At 44.2% G+C, this 19,023-nt stretch overlaps 2 protein-coding genes across 2 annotated transcripts; both read right to left on the reverse strand.

The window, feature by feature from the left end:
* Positions 1-5,829: 5,829 nt before the first annotated feature.
* On the reverse strand, positions 5,830-9,094 carry LOC140122944 (interleukin-17A-like). The gene is made up of 3 exons (XM_072144188.1): positions 9,071-9,094; positions 8,586-8,821; positions 5,830-6,067 (listed from the first exon to the last, which is right to left on the reverse strand). Exons 1-3 carry the CDS (start codon positions 9,092-9,094, stop codon positions 5,830-5,832), a joined length of 498 nt encoding a protein of 165 aa, XP_072000289.1.
* Positions 9,095-16,821: 7,727 nt separating this feature from the next.
* LOC140122945 (interleukin-17A-like) lies at positions 16,822-17,859 on the reverse strand. The gene is made up of 3 exons (XM_072144189.1): positions 17,836-17,859; positions 17,351-17,586; positions 16,822-17,059 (listed from the first exon to the last, which is right to left on the reverse strand). The coding sequence occupies exons 1-3, from the start codon at positions 17,857-17,859 to the stop codon at positions 16,822-16,824; spliced, it is 498 nt and encodes a 165-aa protein (XP_072000290.1).
* Between the last annotated feature and the right edge of the window lie 1,164 nt (positions 17,860-19,023).

The following is a 19,023-nucleotide window of genomic DNA, read 5'->3' on the forward strand; positions in this document are numbered from 1 at the left end:
TAAATGCCCTTAGAATATGCGGAGCCGACCCTATATCTTGTTTTTCCAACACCCCAATAAGAAGTAGGACGGAAACTTCCTACAAAACCCATTAAAACTGAGTGGGGGGCCACTCTTTTCTTTAGTGTTAATTGTGTGTCTTCTTATCTCTTCTTCCCCTCCCCCCCCCTTTCTCCTTTCCTCCCCGTCTGCACCACTACAGGGGGCAACACCGATCAAATAGTAATATAACACCGTACTGGCCTCCTTAGACCCGCATGCTACCATGTTGATGGGATCATTGAATGTGAAAGGCCTACATAGCACAGGTAAAAGATCAATCCTGTGGAACTTGCTAAGAAGGAAAAAGTTACAGGTGGTTTTCCTACAAGAAACCCACCTGTGTCTTCGAAAGCCATATCGCCTCTCAGGGACCTCATATCCGCATGCATACCACAGTTACACTAACGATCCGAAAGCCAAAGGGACTAGTATATTAATATCTAATACTATCCCTTGGGTTTTTATGGATATGTGCACGGATGAAGAGGGTCGCATGATATTCGTAAAAGGACGTTTTGCTTCCCAGATATACAACTTTGCCTCAGTGTACCTTCCAAACAGTGGGCAGGCCAGAAACTTATCTAATTTTTTGGACCGTTTGGCTGATTTCGAAGAGGGAATTGTGGTCCTGGGAGGGGATTTTAATGTCGCACTCGACCCAAGTTTGGATATCTCATCAGGGGTATCACAACATTCTGGAATGGCCCTGAGACAGATAAGACGTACCCTGCATAGTCACAGGTACACTGACTCTTGGCGTTTATTGCACCCAAATGAGAAAGACTATACTTTCTACTCAATTCCACATAATACATATTCAAGACTAGATATGTTTTTCTTAAAACACCATGATCTGGCTTTACTTCAACAGGCAACTATTGATAATATATCTTTCTCGGACCATGCATTAATAGACATGACCCTGTCCCTTGGTATACCCAAAAGTAAACAATGGCAATGGAGACTCAATGAGTCACTCCTGGAGGATGTACAAATTGTAGCGGAGATAAAAGAGGCTTTATTAGAACATTTCTCAATGAATCGAGAAAATATCCCTAACCCATACATGAGATGGGAAGCCCATAAAATAGTTATCAGGGGAATTTTAATAAAACATGGGGCAAGAAGGAAGAGGGAAAGGGATAAGTGCCTGAATAGTCTCCTGGATCAAATAAAAAAACTAGAGACACAACACAAAAGGAATCTAGATAATGACCTTAAAGTTCAATTGAGGCAAGCGAGAGAAGAACTACGTTCCCTACTGATGTATAAAGCAAAAAACACCCTATTAAAATGTCGACGATTTTATTATGAACATGGCAACAAATGTAGCCGGGGTCTAGCTAGAGCGCTACGGGACCAACGGGTGTCTACTTACGTACCCGCCGTTTTAAATGCACATGGAAACAAGGTGAATACGCCAGACGAAGTGGCTGAGACCTTTAGAGAATATTATGCCTCCTTATATTCAGTAGATAGAACGAATCATAACACCACAAACCCAGATTTTGGATCACGGATCCAAAAATATATAAGAGACTCAGGGTTGGCGAGGTTATCAGAACCTGAACTAGAAGATCTAGAAAGACCCTTCTCGGAAGAAGAAGTAAGGGAGGCAATTAAGAATTTAAGCTCAGGCAAGGCACCAGGCCCGGATGGGTTCTCTACAAAGTATTACAAATTGTTATATGGGGAATTGACCCCCCCATCTGGTGGAGGCTTTTAACTCTCTGACGGAGAATGGAGCCCCTCCACCCGACTCCCTTAGGGCATACATAACAGTTCTGCCAAAGGCAGGCAAGGACCCCACGCAGTGTCTCAGTTATAGACCAATCTCCCTGCTCAATGTAGATTCAAAAACATTAGCCAAGTTACTGGCAGACAGGCTGACCCCAATAGTAAGCAAACTTATACATCTAGACCAAACAGGCTTCCTACCTGGCCGGGAAGCCAGAGATAACACTACAAAAGCAGTTAACCTGATGCATATAGCCCGAATACAAAAAAAGGCAATTGCTCTGCTTTCAACCGACGCAGAGAAAGCCTTCGACAGGGTGAACTGGGTGTATATGGCTGAGACACTGCGTGGAATTGGCTTAAAACATAACATGATGCAGAGGATTTTGGCCCTATATACTCAACCTACGGCAAAAGTTAGGGTAAACGGAATTCTCTCCAAAGACTTGCCCATAAACAACGGGGTAAGACAGGGTTGCCCACTCTCACCCTTAATTTTCGTTCTAGTCTTAGAACCCTTCCTAAGACATATTAGGCAAGACGAGAATATCTCAGGAATAACGATCCAGAATGATGAAGTGAAAGTAGCCGCATTTGCAGACGACCTACTGTTCTTTGTCTCTAAGCCTAGGGTGTCGATCCCTAATCTTTTGAGACAATTTAAGGAATATTATTCTTTGTCAAATTTTAAAATTAATTACTCCAAGTCTGAAGCTACGGCAGTCTCTATGTCTTTGGAAGAAATTAAATTTTTGGAGGATACTTTCCCCTTCAGGTGGCCTAAAGAGGGAATGACATACCTGGGAGTAAAACTGACTCGAGACTTAAAAACTATGTATAGAGCAAATTACATCACACTCGCAAACTTGATTAAAGCAGACTGCGAGAAGTGGACCAAGGGAAGGTTCACATGGATGGGGCGTATTGCGATTTTTAAAATGAATGTATTACCAAGGATCCTATATTTATACCAAGCACTTCCTATCTTCTTGCCGGGGAAATTCTTTAAGTTAATGATCTCGATACAACAAAAATTTATATGGGGAGGCAAAAAACCCCGTATAAAGTTAGAAATATTACAGAAATCGAGAAATAGAGGAGGGTTGGCAGTACCCGACCTTAAAATGTACCATAAAGCCATACATATGGTTAGGATTACAGATTGGTGCAAAAATTATAAGAATAAAATATGGATTTCAATTGAACAGGAGGCTAGTCAGGCCCCCCTCTCTAACATCCCATGGTTGGGGTATGAATATATGAAACAATTACTCACACATCCAACCATTGGTGCAACACTTCGAATATGCCATTCCCCTGAGATTAAAGGTAAACTTATCCCTACACTGTCCTCAATGTACCCCATATTGGGAAACCCAACATTTGCGCAGGGGATGGAAGACCCAGTACTTAAGGAATGGAATAGGGTAGGGATAAATAGAGTTGCCCATTTCAAGACGGGGTCAAGATGGTTCCATCCTTCAGAAATAGCCGAAAAATGGGGGGTGACAGCACTATCTCCATGGAGAGAACTTTTCCTTCGTACATTCCTAGACTCAATACAAAGACCAGAGGAGTACGAAAGTAGTCCCACCGAATTCGAAAAATTATGTGTGGGGACTGAACGATTGCGACATCCCCTCTCTAGGATCTACGCTATGCTCCTAAGATGCAATAACTATGAATTGCCATCCTTTACCTCGAGGTGGGAGCAAGATCTCCAAATTGATATAACGGACGAACAATGGGAACGTAGTTTTGAATTCTAACACATCAATATACTTAATTCTAGATTTCAAGAAAGTAACTATAAAACTATCTCTAGGTGGTATTATGTACCCACCAAAATTAATAGAATGTTCCCAGAAGTTAGCCCGCTGTGTTGGAGATGTAAGCAAACAGAAGGTTCATATTTACATATATTTTGGTCATGCCCCTTAATAGTACCATTCTGGAAAGCAATGCGTGAAATAATCCAACAAGAACTCCATATTAGATTTCCCCTTGAACCAGCGTTCGCTCTGTTGCAGTGCAGTGATTTATCAAGAAGTGAATATAAGAGGTCCCTGCTGAGATATTTATTGTTAGCAATCCGACTTTGTATCCCAGTTATGTGGAAACAACCAAGGACACCTCCAGTGTCTTTATGGCTTAAAAAAGTAGAAGATATTAGAAGTATGGAGGAACTGACATCATTAATAAAAGGAACAAGGAATAGATTTAATGAAACATGGCAAACTTGGTTAGAGTTCAGAAACTCAGAAACATTCAGATCTCAGATAATATACGAAGTATAATAGTAGACAGTACTCTGCCGGAAAATGGTGATTGGAACTAGTAGATGTACTATAGAGATATACGGTACAAGCAGTGGTAGAACGGGGACCCCTTTTTCTCCTGTTTTTTTTTTTTTTTTTTTCTCTCTTCCTTTTTGTATTTCCCAGAGGAATTGTATGTTATGTAATTGTCCATCGAATGCTTTTTATATGTCAGTAACTTGTCTGTACTAGAAAAGCTAAATAAAGAAAAATTTCAAAAAAAATAATAGCAGCTTAGATATAGAGCTGAGCTGCTGTGTGAGGTGAGTGTCTATATATTGGCAGCTTAGATACAGCAGCTCAGCTCTATGTAGGGTAGATGCCCATATAATGGCAGCTTAGATACAGCAGCATAGCTCTATGTAAGGTGGATGCCTATAGAGTGGGAGCTTAGATACATCAGGTCAGCTCCTTGTAAGGTGGGTGCCTATATAATGGCAGCTTAGATAAAGCAGCTCAGCTCTATGTAAGGTGGGTGCCTATATAATGGCAGCTTAGATACAGCAGCTCAGCTCTATGTAAGGTGGATGCCTATATAATGGCAGGTTTGATACAGCAGTTTAGCTCTATGTAAGGTGGATGCCTCTATAGTGGCAGCTTAGATACAGCAGCTCAGCTCTATGTAAGGTGGATGCCTATATAATGGCAGCTTAGATACAGCAGCTCAGCTCTATGTAAGGTGGATGCCTATATAATGGCAGCTTAGATACAGCAGCTCGGCTCTATGTAAGGTGGATGCCTATATACTGGCAGCTTAGATACAGCTGCTCAGCTCCATGTAAGGCGGATAACTCTATAATGGCAGCTTAGATACAGCAGCTCAGCTCTATGTAAGGTGGATACCTCTATAATGGCAGCTTGGATACAGCAGCTAAGCTCTATGTAAGATGGATGCCTATATAATAGCAGCTTAGATACAGCAGATCGGCTCTATGTAAGGTGGATGCCTATATAATGGGAGCTTAGATACAGCATCTCAGCTCTATGCAAGGTGGATGCCTCTATAGTGGCAGCTTAGATACAGCAGCTCAGCTCTATGTAAGGTGGATACCCCTATAGTGGCAGCTTAGATACAGCAGCTCAGCTCTATGTGTGGTACACAACCCTAATGTTACATGTACAGCTGCTGACACAGTGAGAAGTGATGAAGCCCCAATTCCCAATCACAACTGCGACCACCACAGTTCAGTTATGAATATTGATGAGGATTAGTGACAACCATTTCGGATTTGGGTCCTTGAACCCAGGTTTCAGCCAAGAGTTCAGCGCTTAAATCTGTAGTAATGAGCTACTAGACCAGACATGATCTATGGAGAGGTATGGATCTAAACCCAAACAATCCTACAGGAAAAAATAGTGAGAGAAGTAAAAATAAATAATAGCTTTTATTTAATAAATATTGGCATCAAAATAAATATATATTACTATCACAGAGCCCATAAATATATATTATTATCACAGAGCCCATAAATATATATTATTATCACAGAGCCCATAAATATATATTATTATCACAGAGCCCATAAATAAACACAATAACAATACAGTTACAGAAATAAATACCAATCATCATATCCATATTCTCTACCAGTCCATACATGTAATTAGAATAAGAATGGCCAGCATGCAATACAACATATCACCTGTAGTGGCCACTGTGGGAAAACTCGATAACTGGTTGCAGTTTCTCCCTTGATTGGAGGTGATTGATCAGTTTTAAAGGGGTTGTCTCCTATGTCAGGTAGTGGATGATGGGCCGGACACAGGTGCAGCCCACGGTGACCAGCTGCTTGTCCAGCTTATAGACGGGGACACATCCTCTCATCTCCCGATGCAGGACCAGGATCTCCTGTCTGATGGGGACTGAGTTCATGCTGAGGTCCACATTCTCCTCAGGGTCCACACAGCCGTGGTGGAGACATCTGGCCTCATTGATGACCGCAGGGACTCTGTTATGGTCCACGTCAGGGCTGGCGGGGAAAGAGATGATCAGAAATTATTGTGTAATGTATTCTTCTACCATTATAAAACAAGAGGATGTATCAAAATAATATTTCCAGTACATGGAGAAAATCATAATGAAAACATTTTTACAACTGGCCAAAAAAAATTGACAAACTAAAAGCAGATGATAAACTTGTTAGGGAGCGGCCATTGTGTCTCATGGTGGAAAAACAAAGCTGTAGGTAAAGAAACCCTCAGCATTGTGAAATGACTAAACAGAGTACATGTCATGTGTGAGGGTGACTAAGACAGACTCAAAGGAAGTGTAGAGATGGCCGATATGTTTGTTGGAGGACCTTCAGCCTGACCATATCAACGTGCACCCACACACACCAGTAGATAGATAGAGCTACACATCTAGAGGCTGGAGGTTTCTCCATTCTTCTTTGTACATCTAGAGGTTGGAGGTTCCCCCATTCTTCTTTGTACATCTAGAGGCTGGAGGTTCCTCCATTCTTCCTTATACATCTAGAGGCTGGAGGTTCCCCCATTCTTCTTTGTACATCTAGAGGCTGGAGGTTCCTCCATTCTTCCTTATACATCTAGAGGCTGGAGGTTCCCCCATTCTTCTCTGTACATCTAGAGGCTGGAGGTTCCTCCATTCTTCTTTGTACATCTAGAGGCTGCAGGTTCCTCCATTCTTCTCTGTACAGCTAGAGGATGGAGGTTCCACCATTCTTCTTTATACATCTAGAGGCTGGAGGTTCCTCCATTCTTCTCTGTACATCTAGAGGCTGGAGGTTCCTCCATTCTTCTCTGTACATCTAGAGGCTGGAGGTTCCTCCATTATTCTTTGTACATCTAGAGGCTGGAGGTTCCTCCATTCTTCTTTGTACATCTAGAGGCTGGAGGTTCCCCTATTCTTCTTTGTACATCTAGAGGCTGCAGGTTCCCCCATTCTTCTTTGTACATCTAGAGGCTGCAGGTTCCTCCATTCTTCTTTGTACATCTAGAGGCTTGAGGTTCCTCCATTCTTCTTTGTACATCTAAAGGCTGGAGGTTCCCCCATTCTGCTTTGTACATCTAGAGGCTGGAGGTTCCCCCCATTCTTCTCTGTACATCTAGAGGATGGAGGTTCCACCATTTTTCTTTATACATCTAGAGGCTGGAGGTTCCTCCATTCTTCTCTGTACATCTAGAGGCTGGAGGTTCCTCCATTCTTCTCTGTACATCTAGAGGCTGGAGGTTCCTCCATTATTCTTTGTACATCTAGAGGCTGGAGGTTCCTCCATTCTTCTTTGTACATCTAGAGGCTGGAGGTTCCCCCATTCTTCTTTGTACATCTAGAGGCTGGAGGTTCCCCCATTCTTCTTTGTACATCTAGAGGCTGGAGGTTCCTCCATTCTTCTTTGTACATCTAGAGGCTGGAGGTTCTTTCATTCTTCTCTGTACATCTAGAGGCTGGAGGTTCCCCCATTCTTCTTTGTACATCTAGAGGCTGGAGGTTCCCCCATTCTTCTTTATACATCTAGAGGCTGGAGGTTCCCTTATTATTCTTTGTACATCTAGAGGCTGGAGGTTCCCCCATTCTTCTTTGTACATCTAGAGGCTGGAGGTTCCTCCATTCTTCTTTGTACATCAAGAGGCTGGAGGTTCCCTCATTCTTCTTTGTACATCTAGAGGCTGGAGGGTCCCACATTCTTCTTTGTACATCTAGAGGCTGGAGGTTCCCCCATTCTTCTTTATACATCTAGATGCTGGAGGTTCCTCCATTCTTCTTTGTACATCTAGAGACTGGAGGTTCTTTCATTCTTCTTTGTACATCTAGAGGCTGGAGGTTCCTCCATTCTTCTTTGTACATCTAGAGGCTGGAGGTTCATCCATTCTTCTTTGTACATCTAGAGGCTGGAGGTTCCCCCATTCTTCTTTATACATCTAGAGGCTGGAGGTTCTTCCATTCTTCTTCGTACATCTATAGGCTGGAGGTTCTTCCATTCTTCTTTGTACATCTAGAGGCTGGAGGTTCCCCTATTCTTCTTTGTACATCTAGAGGCTGGAGGTTCCTCCATTCTTCTCTGTACATCTAGAGGCTGGAGGTTCCTCCATTCTTCTTTGCACATCTAGAGGCTGGAGTTTCCTCCATTCTTCTCTGTACATCTAGAGGCTGGAGGTTCCCCCATTCTTCTTTGTACATCTAGAGGCTGGAGGTTCCCCTATTCTTCTTTGTACATCTAGAGGCTGGAGGTTCCCCCATTCTTCTTTATACATCTAGAGGCTGGAGGTTTCTCCATTCTTCTTTGTACATCTAGAGGCTGGAGGTTCCTCCATTATTCTATGGTAGTTGAACTCACTGCATTTGCATTTTCTTTACATTTCAAAAATGCTTATTACTTTTTAGGTTTTAAAAATTAGGAAAAGTTCAAGGACTATAAATACTTCAGCAACCCACTTCAGATAGAGAGATAGATAATTCATAGCTAGATAGTAATTACCTGTTTCTACCAGTACCATTCAACGAAAACAGCAGTTATCACATATAGTCACCTGTATTCCCATGGAGACATGGAGCGGCTCCTCACACTTTCCATCATCATCTGTACAGAACTTCTGCTGCTGACCCTCATATCCACCTTCACACGGGAAGGAAATGTGGTGTCCACAGGAAATGGACAATCCCCCCCGGACACTGGAGGGACATCCCACCCTTCTGTACCAGGTATCTCCTCGTCTCTTCCATGGACACAAGAGCTGAGGCTCAGAAGAAACCACGAGACGAGAACCTGAGGAGAATCCATATTACATGTGTTATGGAAGTATCTCCATCATATACTGTCCATGTCCCACCATACACTAGACTAAGGGATCGCAGGGGTCATTGTACATATGGGGGCAGGTTACCTTCTCATTTATCTGAAGAAACCCCTGATCTATATATCTATAGAAATGTTCTCTGTGGGACATTAGAGAAACCTCCCTAATCTGTGGGTTACATCTGGTCCATAGAGATGTAGAGGGGTCAGCGTTCTTACCACTGATGTTCTGGGGGCGGCCATTGTTCTCCTAGATGAGCTCTGGTGAGGTTCTGCTGGAGGACTGTGCTGTGATGCTGGATCCAGGACCCATTATATAGGAGTCACAGGGGTTTCTGGGATTTTCTTGAAACTAATATCCTGATATTAAGGTTTCCATACATTTTTGCAAATGAATGTTACATTTTGGAAAATTAATAGGAAATTTTTAAAGAATGTAAAGGTCAGGAGCATCTCTCATTATGGAATCCCTTAATTACTGATTAACCAGGAGAGTGGACACAATACTATTACTCTCCTGGCTATCTGGAGCTGATAGAGATAAGGAGAGTCATAAATCTGGGCCCTGGAGTGTAATAAATAGTAGGATTGTACAGGAGGAGAAGGGGAAGACGTCCTATATACCTACAGGGGATTCTGGGATCTATTCTCTCTACTAGAGGTCTATACAGCACAACACGAATGAAGGAGGTTGACAACAGAAATTACTACATAGCCATATCTAGGGGTTCACTAACCATGAGGCAAGTTGAGCCTTTTGCCTCTGGCAGCACCACCTGCAGCAAGATGGGGGCAGCATGGAGAAACCCTTTACTAAAGAAATAACCTAATATAAATCTTTTGGATGGGGCAGAGGAGGCGCTATTCCATTGCTCACCTCAGAGAGCAGAGTTTAGGTCACCCATGGTGATATCCAGTATAATATTGGTCCTACAAAGAGCGATGTAGTGATGTCAATCTGTCATGTGACCCATGGACCTGATGTCAGGTGGACACAATGGGGTCACCGATATCTTTCTAGATTCCTGCAGTTCTCATTTACATAAATGGGGAAGTCAATAAGATAAAATATAGCAGATCTTCATGATATTTGTATTTCTATACTGTTATCCAATGATTTTATGTAAAAAGCTTCATAAACTATTAAGGTTTTAGTACAAAATCCTGTGAGTTCTCCTCGCCTCGCCCAATCATAGAGAAAGCCTATGAGTCCTGCTTCCCCTCGCCAAATCATAGAGAAAGCCTGTGAGTCCTGCTACTCCTCGCCCAATCATAGAGAAAGCCTGTGAGTCCTGCTTCCCCTCGCCAAATCATAGAGAAAGCCTGTGAGTCCTGCTTCCCCTCGCCAAATCATAGAGAAAGCCTGTGAGTCCTGCTTCCCCTCGCCCAATCATAGAGAAAGCCTGTGAGTCCTGCTTCCCCTCGCCAAATCATAGAGAAAGCCTGTGAGTCCTGCTTCCCCTCGCCCAATCATAGAGAAAGCCTGTGAGTCCTGTTTCCCCTCGCGAAATCATAGAGAAAGCCTGTGAGTCCTGCTTCCCCTCGCCAAATCATAGAGAAAGCCTGTGGGTCCTGCTTCCCCTCGCCAAATCATAGAGAAAGCCTGTGAGTTCTGCTTCCCCTCGCCCAATCATAGAGAAAGCCTGTGAATCGTGCTACTCCTCGCCCAATCATAGAGAAAGCCTATGAGTCCTGCTCACCCCACCCAATCATAGAGAAAGCCTGTGAGTCCTGCTTCCCCCCTCCTACTCATAGAGAAAGCCTGTGAGTCCTGCTTCCCCCCTCCTACTCATAGAGAAAGCCCGTGAGTCCTGCTCCCCCTCGCCCAATCATAGAGAAAGCCTGTGAGTCCTGCTCCCCTCCCCCAATCATAGAGAAAGCCTGTGAGTCCTGCTCCCCCCACCCAATCATAGAGAAAGCCTGTGAGTCCTGCTCCCCCCGCCCAATCATAGAGAAAGCCTGTGAGTCCTGCTCCCCCCCGCCCAATCATAGAGAAAGCCTGTGAGTCCTGCTTCCCCTTACCACTCATAGTGAAAGCCTGTGAGTCCTGCTCCCCCCACCCAATCATAGAGAAAGCCTGTGAGTCCTGCTTCCCCCGCCCAATCATAGAGAAAGCCTGTGAGTCCTGCTTCCCCCCCCCCCCCCAATCATAGAGAAAGCCTGTGGGTCCTGCTACCCCCCACCAAAACACAGAGAAAGCCTGTGAATCCTGCTTCCTCCCCGCGCAATCATAGAGAAAGCCTGTGAGTCCTGCTTCCCCCCCCCCAATCATAGAGAAAGCCTGTGAGTCCTACAATCATAGAGAAAGCCTGTGAGTCCTGCAATCAAAGAGAAAGCCTATGAGTCCTGCTTCCCCCCACCCAATCATAGAGAAAGCCTGTGAGTCCTGCTTCCCTCGCACATTCATAGAGAAAGTCTGTGAGTCCTGCTTCACCCCGTGTGCATGTGTGTATATGTGATCCATTCCCCTCATCCAACTTAGGCCCCTTATCTGGCGGGCGTGGGCGGCGAGACCGCCAGGGAAAACTACGCCAGGTCCGACCTATGGTGCCCATCCTCTCCTAGTTACTTACAGTTTCTCATACACTTTCCTATTCTGCCATCAGAGACCTGACATGTCCTCCCCACAGCCGAATCCTCACGAAATATTAGCAAATCACTAATGTATCACATACTACAATATACTCATCAATTTAGATTAACCTCATTATTTATATTGCTACATTTATTACTAACTGTATCATTTATTGCTGTTAAGTGGGGTTAATTTTTTTAACAAAAGGATACCCCAAAAAAGCTCCTCACAGGATGACCATAGTAATACTATAAGAAATATAGAGGGGACATTACACTCATTACCATGTGCTGTTATCTCTATGGGCCCAGATAATGCTGAGAGTTCTGATAAGTTACGGCCTCATTTGGGGAAGTGACGGAGATGTGACCCTGGAGTCTCTGGGATATAATGTGACATAACAGAGCAGAGCTGGACAGTCCACACTGACTCCTCTCCCCATCATCACACTCCACGGGAACTTACCGAAACTGGGATGGAGACTCCACCCGGAGCAACAACTGGTATAAATAGGGAGATGGACAGGAACCAAAGAACCAGAACAGCAGATCCACTGATATCTACAGGAGAAGGAGAATGGTCCTTACAAGATCATCACTGGTGCTGGTGAGTATCAAAGCCTCCATTGTATAATAGTGTATAGAGGAAGGAGGATTATAGGAGAGATCCTGTGATCCTGACTCCATCACTCACTTATATCCGTCACATGATGTGTGATAGGACGCAGATCACAGGAGACATCAATGCAGAAGAGATGATGATGTGATGTTATTAGGATTCTCCTCCATGTTCTCCCTCTTATCCATCGCTCAGGCGGCCGTCCTGGTGTCCCTCTGCTCATCCGCCTTCCTACCAGAGGAGTCTCTGTCCCACCTGAATACTCAGGAAGGATCTAGGGATGAAGAGCTCCACCAGGAGACCAGAGGGAGATGTCCTGGAAGAAGGAGCCGCCGCTTGCCCTCCGCCATGACAGTGGACATTAGTCTCATAGACACCAACTACCTGGACAGCTTGGTGCAGATGGAGGACATCAATGCCCGCTCCTTGTCACCCTGGGAATACAGGTAATGTCACACCTCACCTCATCTCACCGGTTACTGAATAGTCATAGAGACTTGTGGAACCTTCCAGATGCCAAATATGAAAGGAAAATAAGTTTTTTTTAGATTTTGACAGCTCTGAGAACCTTGGAAAGCATCAAGAGAAGAAATATTCAGCAGAAAGAAAGAAAAAAATCCTCAAATCTGCAAATTACACATAAGTTTCTGTCTGCAGCACATCTACTATACATGTACAGAGACCTGAGGAGCCATAGGGACACATTACTCACCACATGATGCGCCCAGTGTCATATATTATGTCTCTGACTTGTATTCTTCTCTTTCAGTCTGAACACAGATCCCCACAGATTCCCCTTTGTGATTTCCGAGGCCAATTGTCTCACTTTTGCTTGTGTAGACGCTGATGGCAATGACAGTCCAGAGCTGATGTCTTACCCCATCCAGCAGGAGGTGCTGGTCCTACGCCGGGAGCAGAAAGGCTGCGGCTTCTCCTATAGACTGGAGAGCGAGGAGGTGACACTGGGCTGTACATGTGTCCGGCCCAGGCTCCAACACATCTGAGGGACTGGGAACATATATATGTATATCTGGATTGATTTTTTTGTAATATTTAAGTAATAAATAACAAGACATAAGATGCCTAATTCTTGTCTATTGTGTTGTCTTGTCTGTAATGTGTGGTTATGTTCTTATAGATTTAGGATACTTTTTTGGTTATAATTCAGCAAAATGATCAAAGTTTGGGTTGTGGTCAGACACATGTCATGCTATAGTAAAAGAGATCCATGTTGGTACTGGTCCAGTCTATGGTGGATCAGGTCCATGTTGGTATAGGCCAGTGGTGGCACTCAGAGCCCTCTCTGTGGGCACCCAGGCCTTCACCCCATCACAGAGTTTGTCAGATATGACTCAAGGCTTCCTCCTGCGGTCCAGTACAGCCCAGGATGTGCCATGCTCAACAATATTTTTAAGTGACATCCTTCACTGCCAGGACTACAGGAGGAGCGGGAAGGTGTGGATAGAGATGGTGTCACGGGTGGTCCCGCGATCCCCGTTGCGGATCACGGGCTCACCCGTGCTGTCGGTCCCCCGCCAGCGCGCCGCAAGCGCTACTCACGGGTCCCGGCTCCTGCCCCGCCGGCATCATCTCAGTCCGCAGCTGCTCCGTCCCCTTTGGCTGTGTGCGCGCGTCCCCGACAGCTAGGGCGCGCGCGCGGCAAGTTCTGCAAATTTAAAGGGCCAGCGCCACTAATTGGCGCTGGTCCTTTCCCTTTAAACTATTTAACCCTGCCTCTTCCTGTTACCCTTGCCGGATCTTTGTGCCTTGCGCCCTAGAGAAAGCTGTATTTGATGCCTTGTGCTGTTCTTGAGATTTCCTGTTGTGACCCCGGTTCCGTTTCTGACTACGCTCCTTTGCCGCCTGTCCTGACCTGTTGCTACGACTCTGACTACGAACCTGTGCTGCCCGTCCTGACCTCCTGCCTGACCCCGACTACGAGATTGCCTGCCGATTCTGTACCTCGACCTTGGCTGCCACTGCGGACAAGTCCCGCCTGTGGAACGACCTGGTGGTACCACGCCGCAGCAAGTCCAACCCGCTTTGTGGCGGGCTCTGGTTAAAACCGGGTGCCACTTAGACTCCGGTCCCAGGTAGTGGCTTGTGCCATCGTCCGCAGTGGTTCAGAGGATCCACAACCTCTAAGCCTGACAGATGGATTGTCATTTGAGCTTCTGTTCTAGGTCCCTTGATTCTTCTTCTTCAGGGGACCCTTGAGGGAAGCTACAATCCAAATTTCTCCATCATCTTTCTATTGTTTTGGTGAACTCAGGACACCAATACGATTAAAACCTTTGATACAGCAGGGATCAATAAGTTTCTGCTTAAATTCCCATGTTGGCACTTTGCGACATACTAGTGGGTTTTGTTTGTGGCTTGGGCACTATGTCTCCAAAAGGTTCGCCATCACTGGTATAGTCCATGCTTGTATAGATCCACTCTATAGCGGAAAAAGTCCATGATGTTAGTGGTCCATTGTATGGTGGAACAGGTCCATGTTGCTACAGGTCATGCTTGTATAGGTCCACTCTATAGTGGGATAGGTCCATGATGTTTGTGGTCCATTATATGGTGGATCAGGTCCATGTTGGCATTAGTCCTTGCTTTGTGGGATCAGGTCCATGTTGGTACAGGTCCATTATGTTGGACTAGTTCGGGTCATTGTTATGGTCCATTATGGGTTAGGATTACATGCACTATACACATATATAATAATACTATGATAATAAGATATAGATGTCTTTTCTTACGAACATTTCATCACAAATTTTATAGGGTAAATAACCTATGTGTTATTGACTATATATAAATTAATAGGGGATGGGTTACGGTGCAACTTGTTAATAATAATGTGGGGTTATACAGTACTATATAACAATTCTTGCAGCCGTGCTGCTGTATTATATGTACAGTATTCATAGGGGGGTGCTGTACTATATATTCATTTATCAGGTGGTGCTGCGATACTTTATACTAATTCATGAGGGGGGCTGCTTTACTATATATAACTATCATTGGGTATTCTCAGAAGCGCAGTGTGTAGATGAAAGGAGCTGAAGACACCTTGATGTCAAATTCTGGAGTGATCTGTCACCGCCGCAAGAAGATTTCATGGTTCATACAGTTCATGTGTATTGTTAAAGCTAAACTGTAAAGTTAATTGACAAATTAACAGCTGGAGAGAGCCTTTAAATTCCAATGATACCTCTATCCTGCTGCTGGCTTCTTCCTATCCTGAGATATAGGGTTAATAGATATATGAGGCTATCTGTAATATCCTCTCAGCTTTTCCTGAAGTGGGTGGGACTTCCTGGTTGTGACATCACCTATGGGCGGTGCCAATAGCACTCAGGGCATTCACGTGAACGTGTACAAACCCCTCAGCCAATCAGGACACAGAATCAGTGTTACTGCTTCTACAGAGATCTAGTGCAGAGCGAGGCAGGGAGACACAGAGCACTGGAGCTCCGCATCATAACATAGAGTGAACACGTGTTTATTGATGCAATGTAAACGCATGTGTTAAAATAATGTTAACATCATACTAGCATATGTTCAAATATGTTTTGTTAACTCAATGTGAAAAGCTATATAATCAGGCAAATCTTCTCTTCTCAGGTGTTCAGATGTTTGAAAATGCATGTGTTACTGCCACCCTAAAACATGTCCACCTACACTATAAAACATAGGAATAAAAAGATGAACACATATCAGTATCACAGTATGTGTACATATATATATACACGCAGGGAAACCTCTCCAGAAAACCACCTCTGTAAAAAAAAAAATATTCAATCACTGACTTTTTTTTACTTTTTGCAATTATAATGTATAGAAGCTGCCCCCTGCCTGCAGACCAGTCCTGTACACAGAGATCTGCTCAGAGGTATACACTGCGCTGTGTGTGCAGGATCTGATCCATTCATGAGAACTGATAGGGAACCGGAGCTCTGTCTTTATTTTTGCTGCTAAACTTTCATAAATTCACATTTCTACTATATCCAAACACAAACAGCACTGCTACATACCATTCCTGGCATATAATTGGGTGACCTGAAGCATGTGATTAGTCACATGCTTATGACATCACGGCAGGTCCTGCAGCTGCCGGGAGCTTTTACTGATAAGGAGCGTGCATGTGCTAGTGACCCCACCCAACAACACCCACCCATCGTCCTCTCCTCCGTCTAGCTACGGATTCCCATGGCAACCAACCACACAAAGACAACCAGAGAGATATCGTACTGCTAGCTTCTAGCCTGTTAGCTGACAAACAGCTGCAGATAGGTAGTGATTGTATATTAGAGAATTTCTTATTTTGGGTTGATGCAGAGCTAGGCAAATGTTTTTATACTTTACAGTTGCACTTTTGGTCTAATGAGCAGGATGGGGGCGGTGCGGGAGGTTGAAGTATATTAGGCTCCAATTAATTATTGGAGCCTTGCTACACCACTGTATACAGTAAGATATAGACTGAGGACTAAGCTGCTAAATAAATGTTTATTCATACAAATAATCATTATGCAGAATATTTCCTTAAAATATAATAATATAAAATATAATAAAATACTATCTAATAATAAATAAATAAATATAATAGTAATAAATACTGAAGCCCACGACAAGCCAGAAGATTGCTCCCATTTTGTAGCTTTCACTAGGGCTGTGATAATCCTGGTTGTGAGGAGCAGCCATTAACGTCCTGTGATTGGTCTCCAGGGGTGATGAGGATGTTTCCACAGTCCTGACCCATGAGGTTCTGTTACAATGTTGTCTCCTATGTCAGGTAGTGGACGATGGGCCGGACACAGGTGCAGCCCACGGTGACCAGCTGCTTGTCCAGCTTATAGACGGGGACACATCCTCTCATCTCACCATGCAGGACCAGCATCTCCTGTCTGATGGGGACTGAGTTCATGCTGAGGTCCACATTACCCTCAGGGTCCACACAGCCGTGGTGGAGACATCTGGCCTCATTGATGACCACAGGAACCCGGTTATGGTCCACATTAGAGCTGGGGAAAGAGATGATCAGAGATTAGATTGGAGCAATAAACAGCTGATAATTTAGTCCCAGATGAATTTATTGTTTGACCTCGTCCTAAATTTCCTGGGAAGACAATGTTATATGTCACAGACCTTCCTGGGATCTTCAGGTCACATTATTTCCAGGATGTTAATTGGAAAAAATGTATGAAGTCCATTATAAGCCATGAAGATGGTTTAAGTGCCACCAGTGTCCCCAGTATGAGATATCTTGCAGTTCAGGTGTGAGCAGAGTCATATTATCACCTCCTTATAGTTACCTGTATTCCCATGGAGACATGGAGCGGCTCCTCACACTTTCCATCATCATCTGTGCAGAACTTCTGCTGCTGACCCTCATATCCACCTTCACACGGGAAGGAAATGTGGTGTCCACAGGAAATGGACAATCCCCCCCGGACACTGGAGGGACATCCCACCCTTCTGTACCAGGTATCTCCTCGTCTCTTCCATGGACACAAGAACTGAGGCTCAGAAGAAACCACGAGACGAGAACCTGAGGAGAATTCATATTACATGTGTTATGGGAGTATCTCCATCATATACTGTCCATGTCCCACCATACACTAGACTAAGAGATCGCAGGGGTCATTGTACATATGGGGGCAGGTCACCTTCTCATTTATCTGAAGAAACCCCTGATCTATATATCTATAGAAATGTTCTCTCTGGGACATTAGAGAAACCTCCCTGATCTGTGGGTCACATCTGCTCCATAGAGATGTAGAGGGGTCGGCGTTCTTACCATTGATGTTCTGGGGGCGGCCATTGTTCTCCTAGATGAGCTCTGGTGAGGTTCTGCTGGAGGACTGTGCTGTGGTGCTGGATCCAGGACCCATTATATAGGAGTCACAGGGGTTTCTGGCCTTTCCTGAAATTCTCATTCCCTGATACTCAGGTTTCTATTAATTTCTTTGTAAAATAATTTTAATCTTTGGGAAATTAATAGGAAATATTGTGAGAATGTAAAGGTCAGGAACATCTCTCATTATGGAATCCCTTAATTACTGATTAACCAGGAGAGTGGACACAATACTATTACTCTCCTGGTTATCTGGAGCTGATAGAGATAAGGAGAGTCATAAACCTGAGCCCCGGAGTGTAATAACACATTCTCTGAGTGGGCGGAGCAGGAAGGACTCACAGGCTTACCCGATGAATACAAAAATTGAGAAAATTCTGAATCATGGAAACTATGGAAACATGGAAAAATACATTTAAGACTGGTCTCTCCTTTCTAATCCTTTATATTACCACTAGAAAGGAGTGGACTATAGTTTTTTTGTAGAATACAAAAAATTGCATAAATCTATTGAACTAATCTTCTCCACTTGACATTCCAAATGTCAAAACTCAAAGATTAATGTAACTAGCAGCACATCTTTAATTCTCCTGCAGCGCCTCCAGAGGAAGAAAGGTGCATTACACAGTTCCCATTTTTATTAATAAGTTATTCCCTTCCATCCCTGCCATTCCCCTTATCCTCTTGGAAAGCCATAGAAATAACATTGCACAGAATTGGGCATAAATGAGCAGAGCAGGGAGGGAAATGGGAACTGATCCAATTGTATTGACATGGATCTACACCATAGTAATCCTATAAGAAATCTCCAGGTGAGTGTTATTAGAGGAGACATTACACTCATTACCATGTGCTGTTATCTCTATGGGCCCAGATAATGCTGAGAGTTCTGATAAGTTATGGCCTCATTTGGGGAAGTGACGGAGATGTGACCCTGGAGTCTCTGGGATATAATGTGACATAACAGAGCAGAGCTGGACAGTCCACACCGACTCCTCTCCCCATCATCACACTCCACGGGAACTTACCGAAACTGGGATGGAGACTCCACCCGGAGCAACAACTGGTATAAATAGGCAGATGGACAGGAACCAAAGAACCAGAACAGCAGATCCACTGATATCTACAGGA

This window comes from Engystomops pustulosus, chromosome 3 (assembly GCF_040894005.1).
Source record: "Engystomops pustulosus chromosome 3, aEngPut4.maternal, whole genome shotgun sequence".
NCBI classification, from domain to species: Eukaryota; Metazoa; Chordata; class Amphibia; order Anura; family Leptodactylidae; genus Engystomops; species Engystomops pustulosus.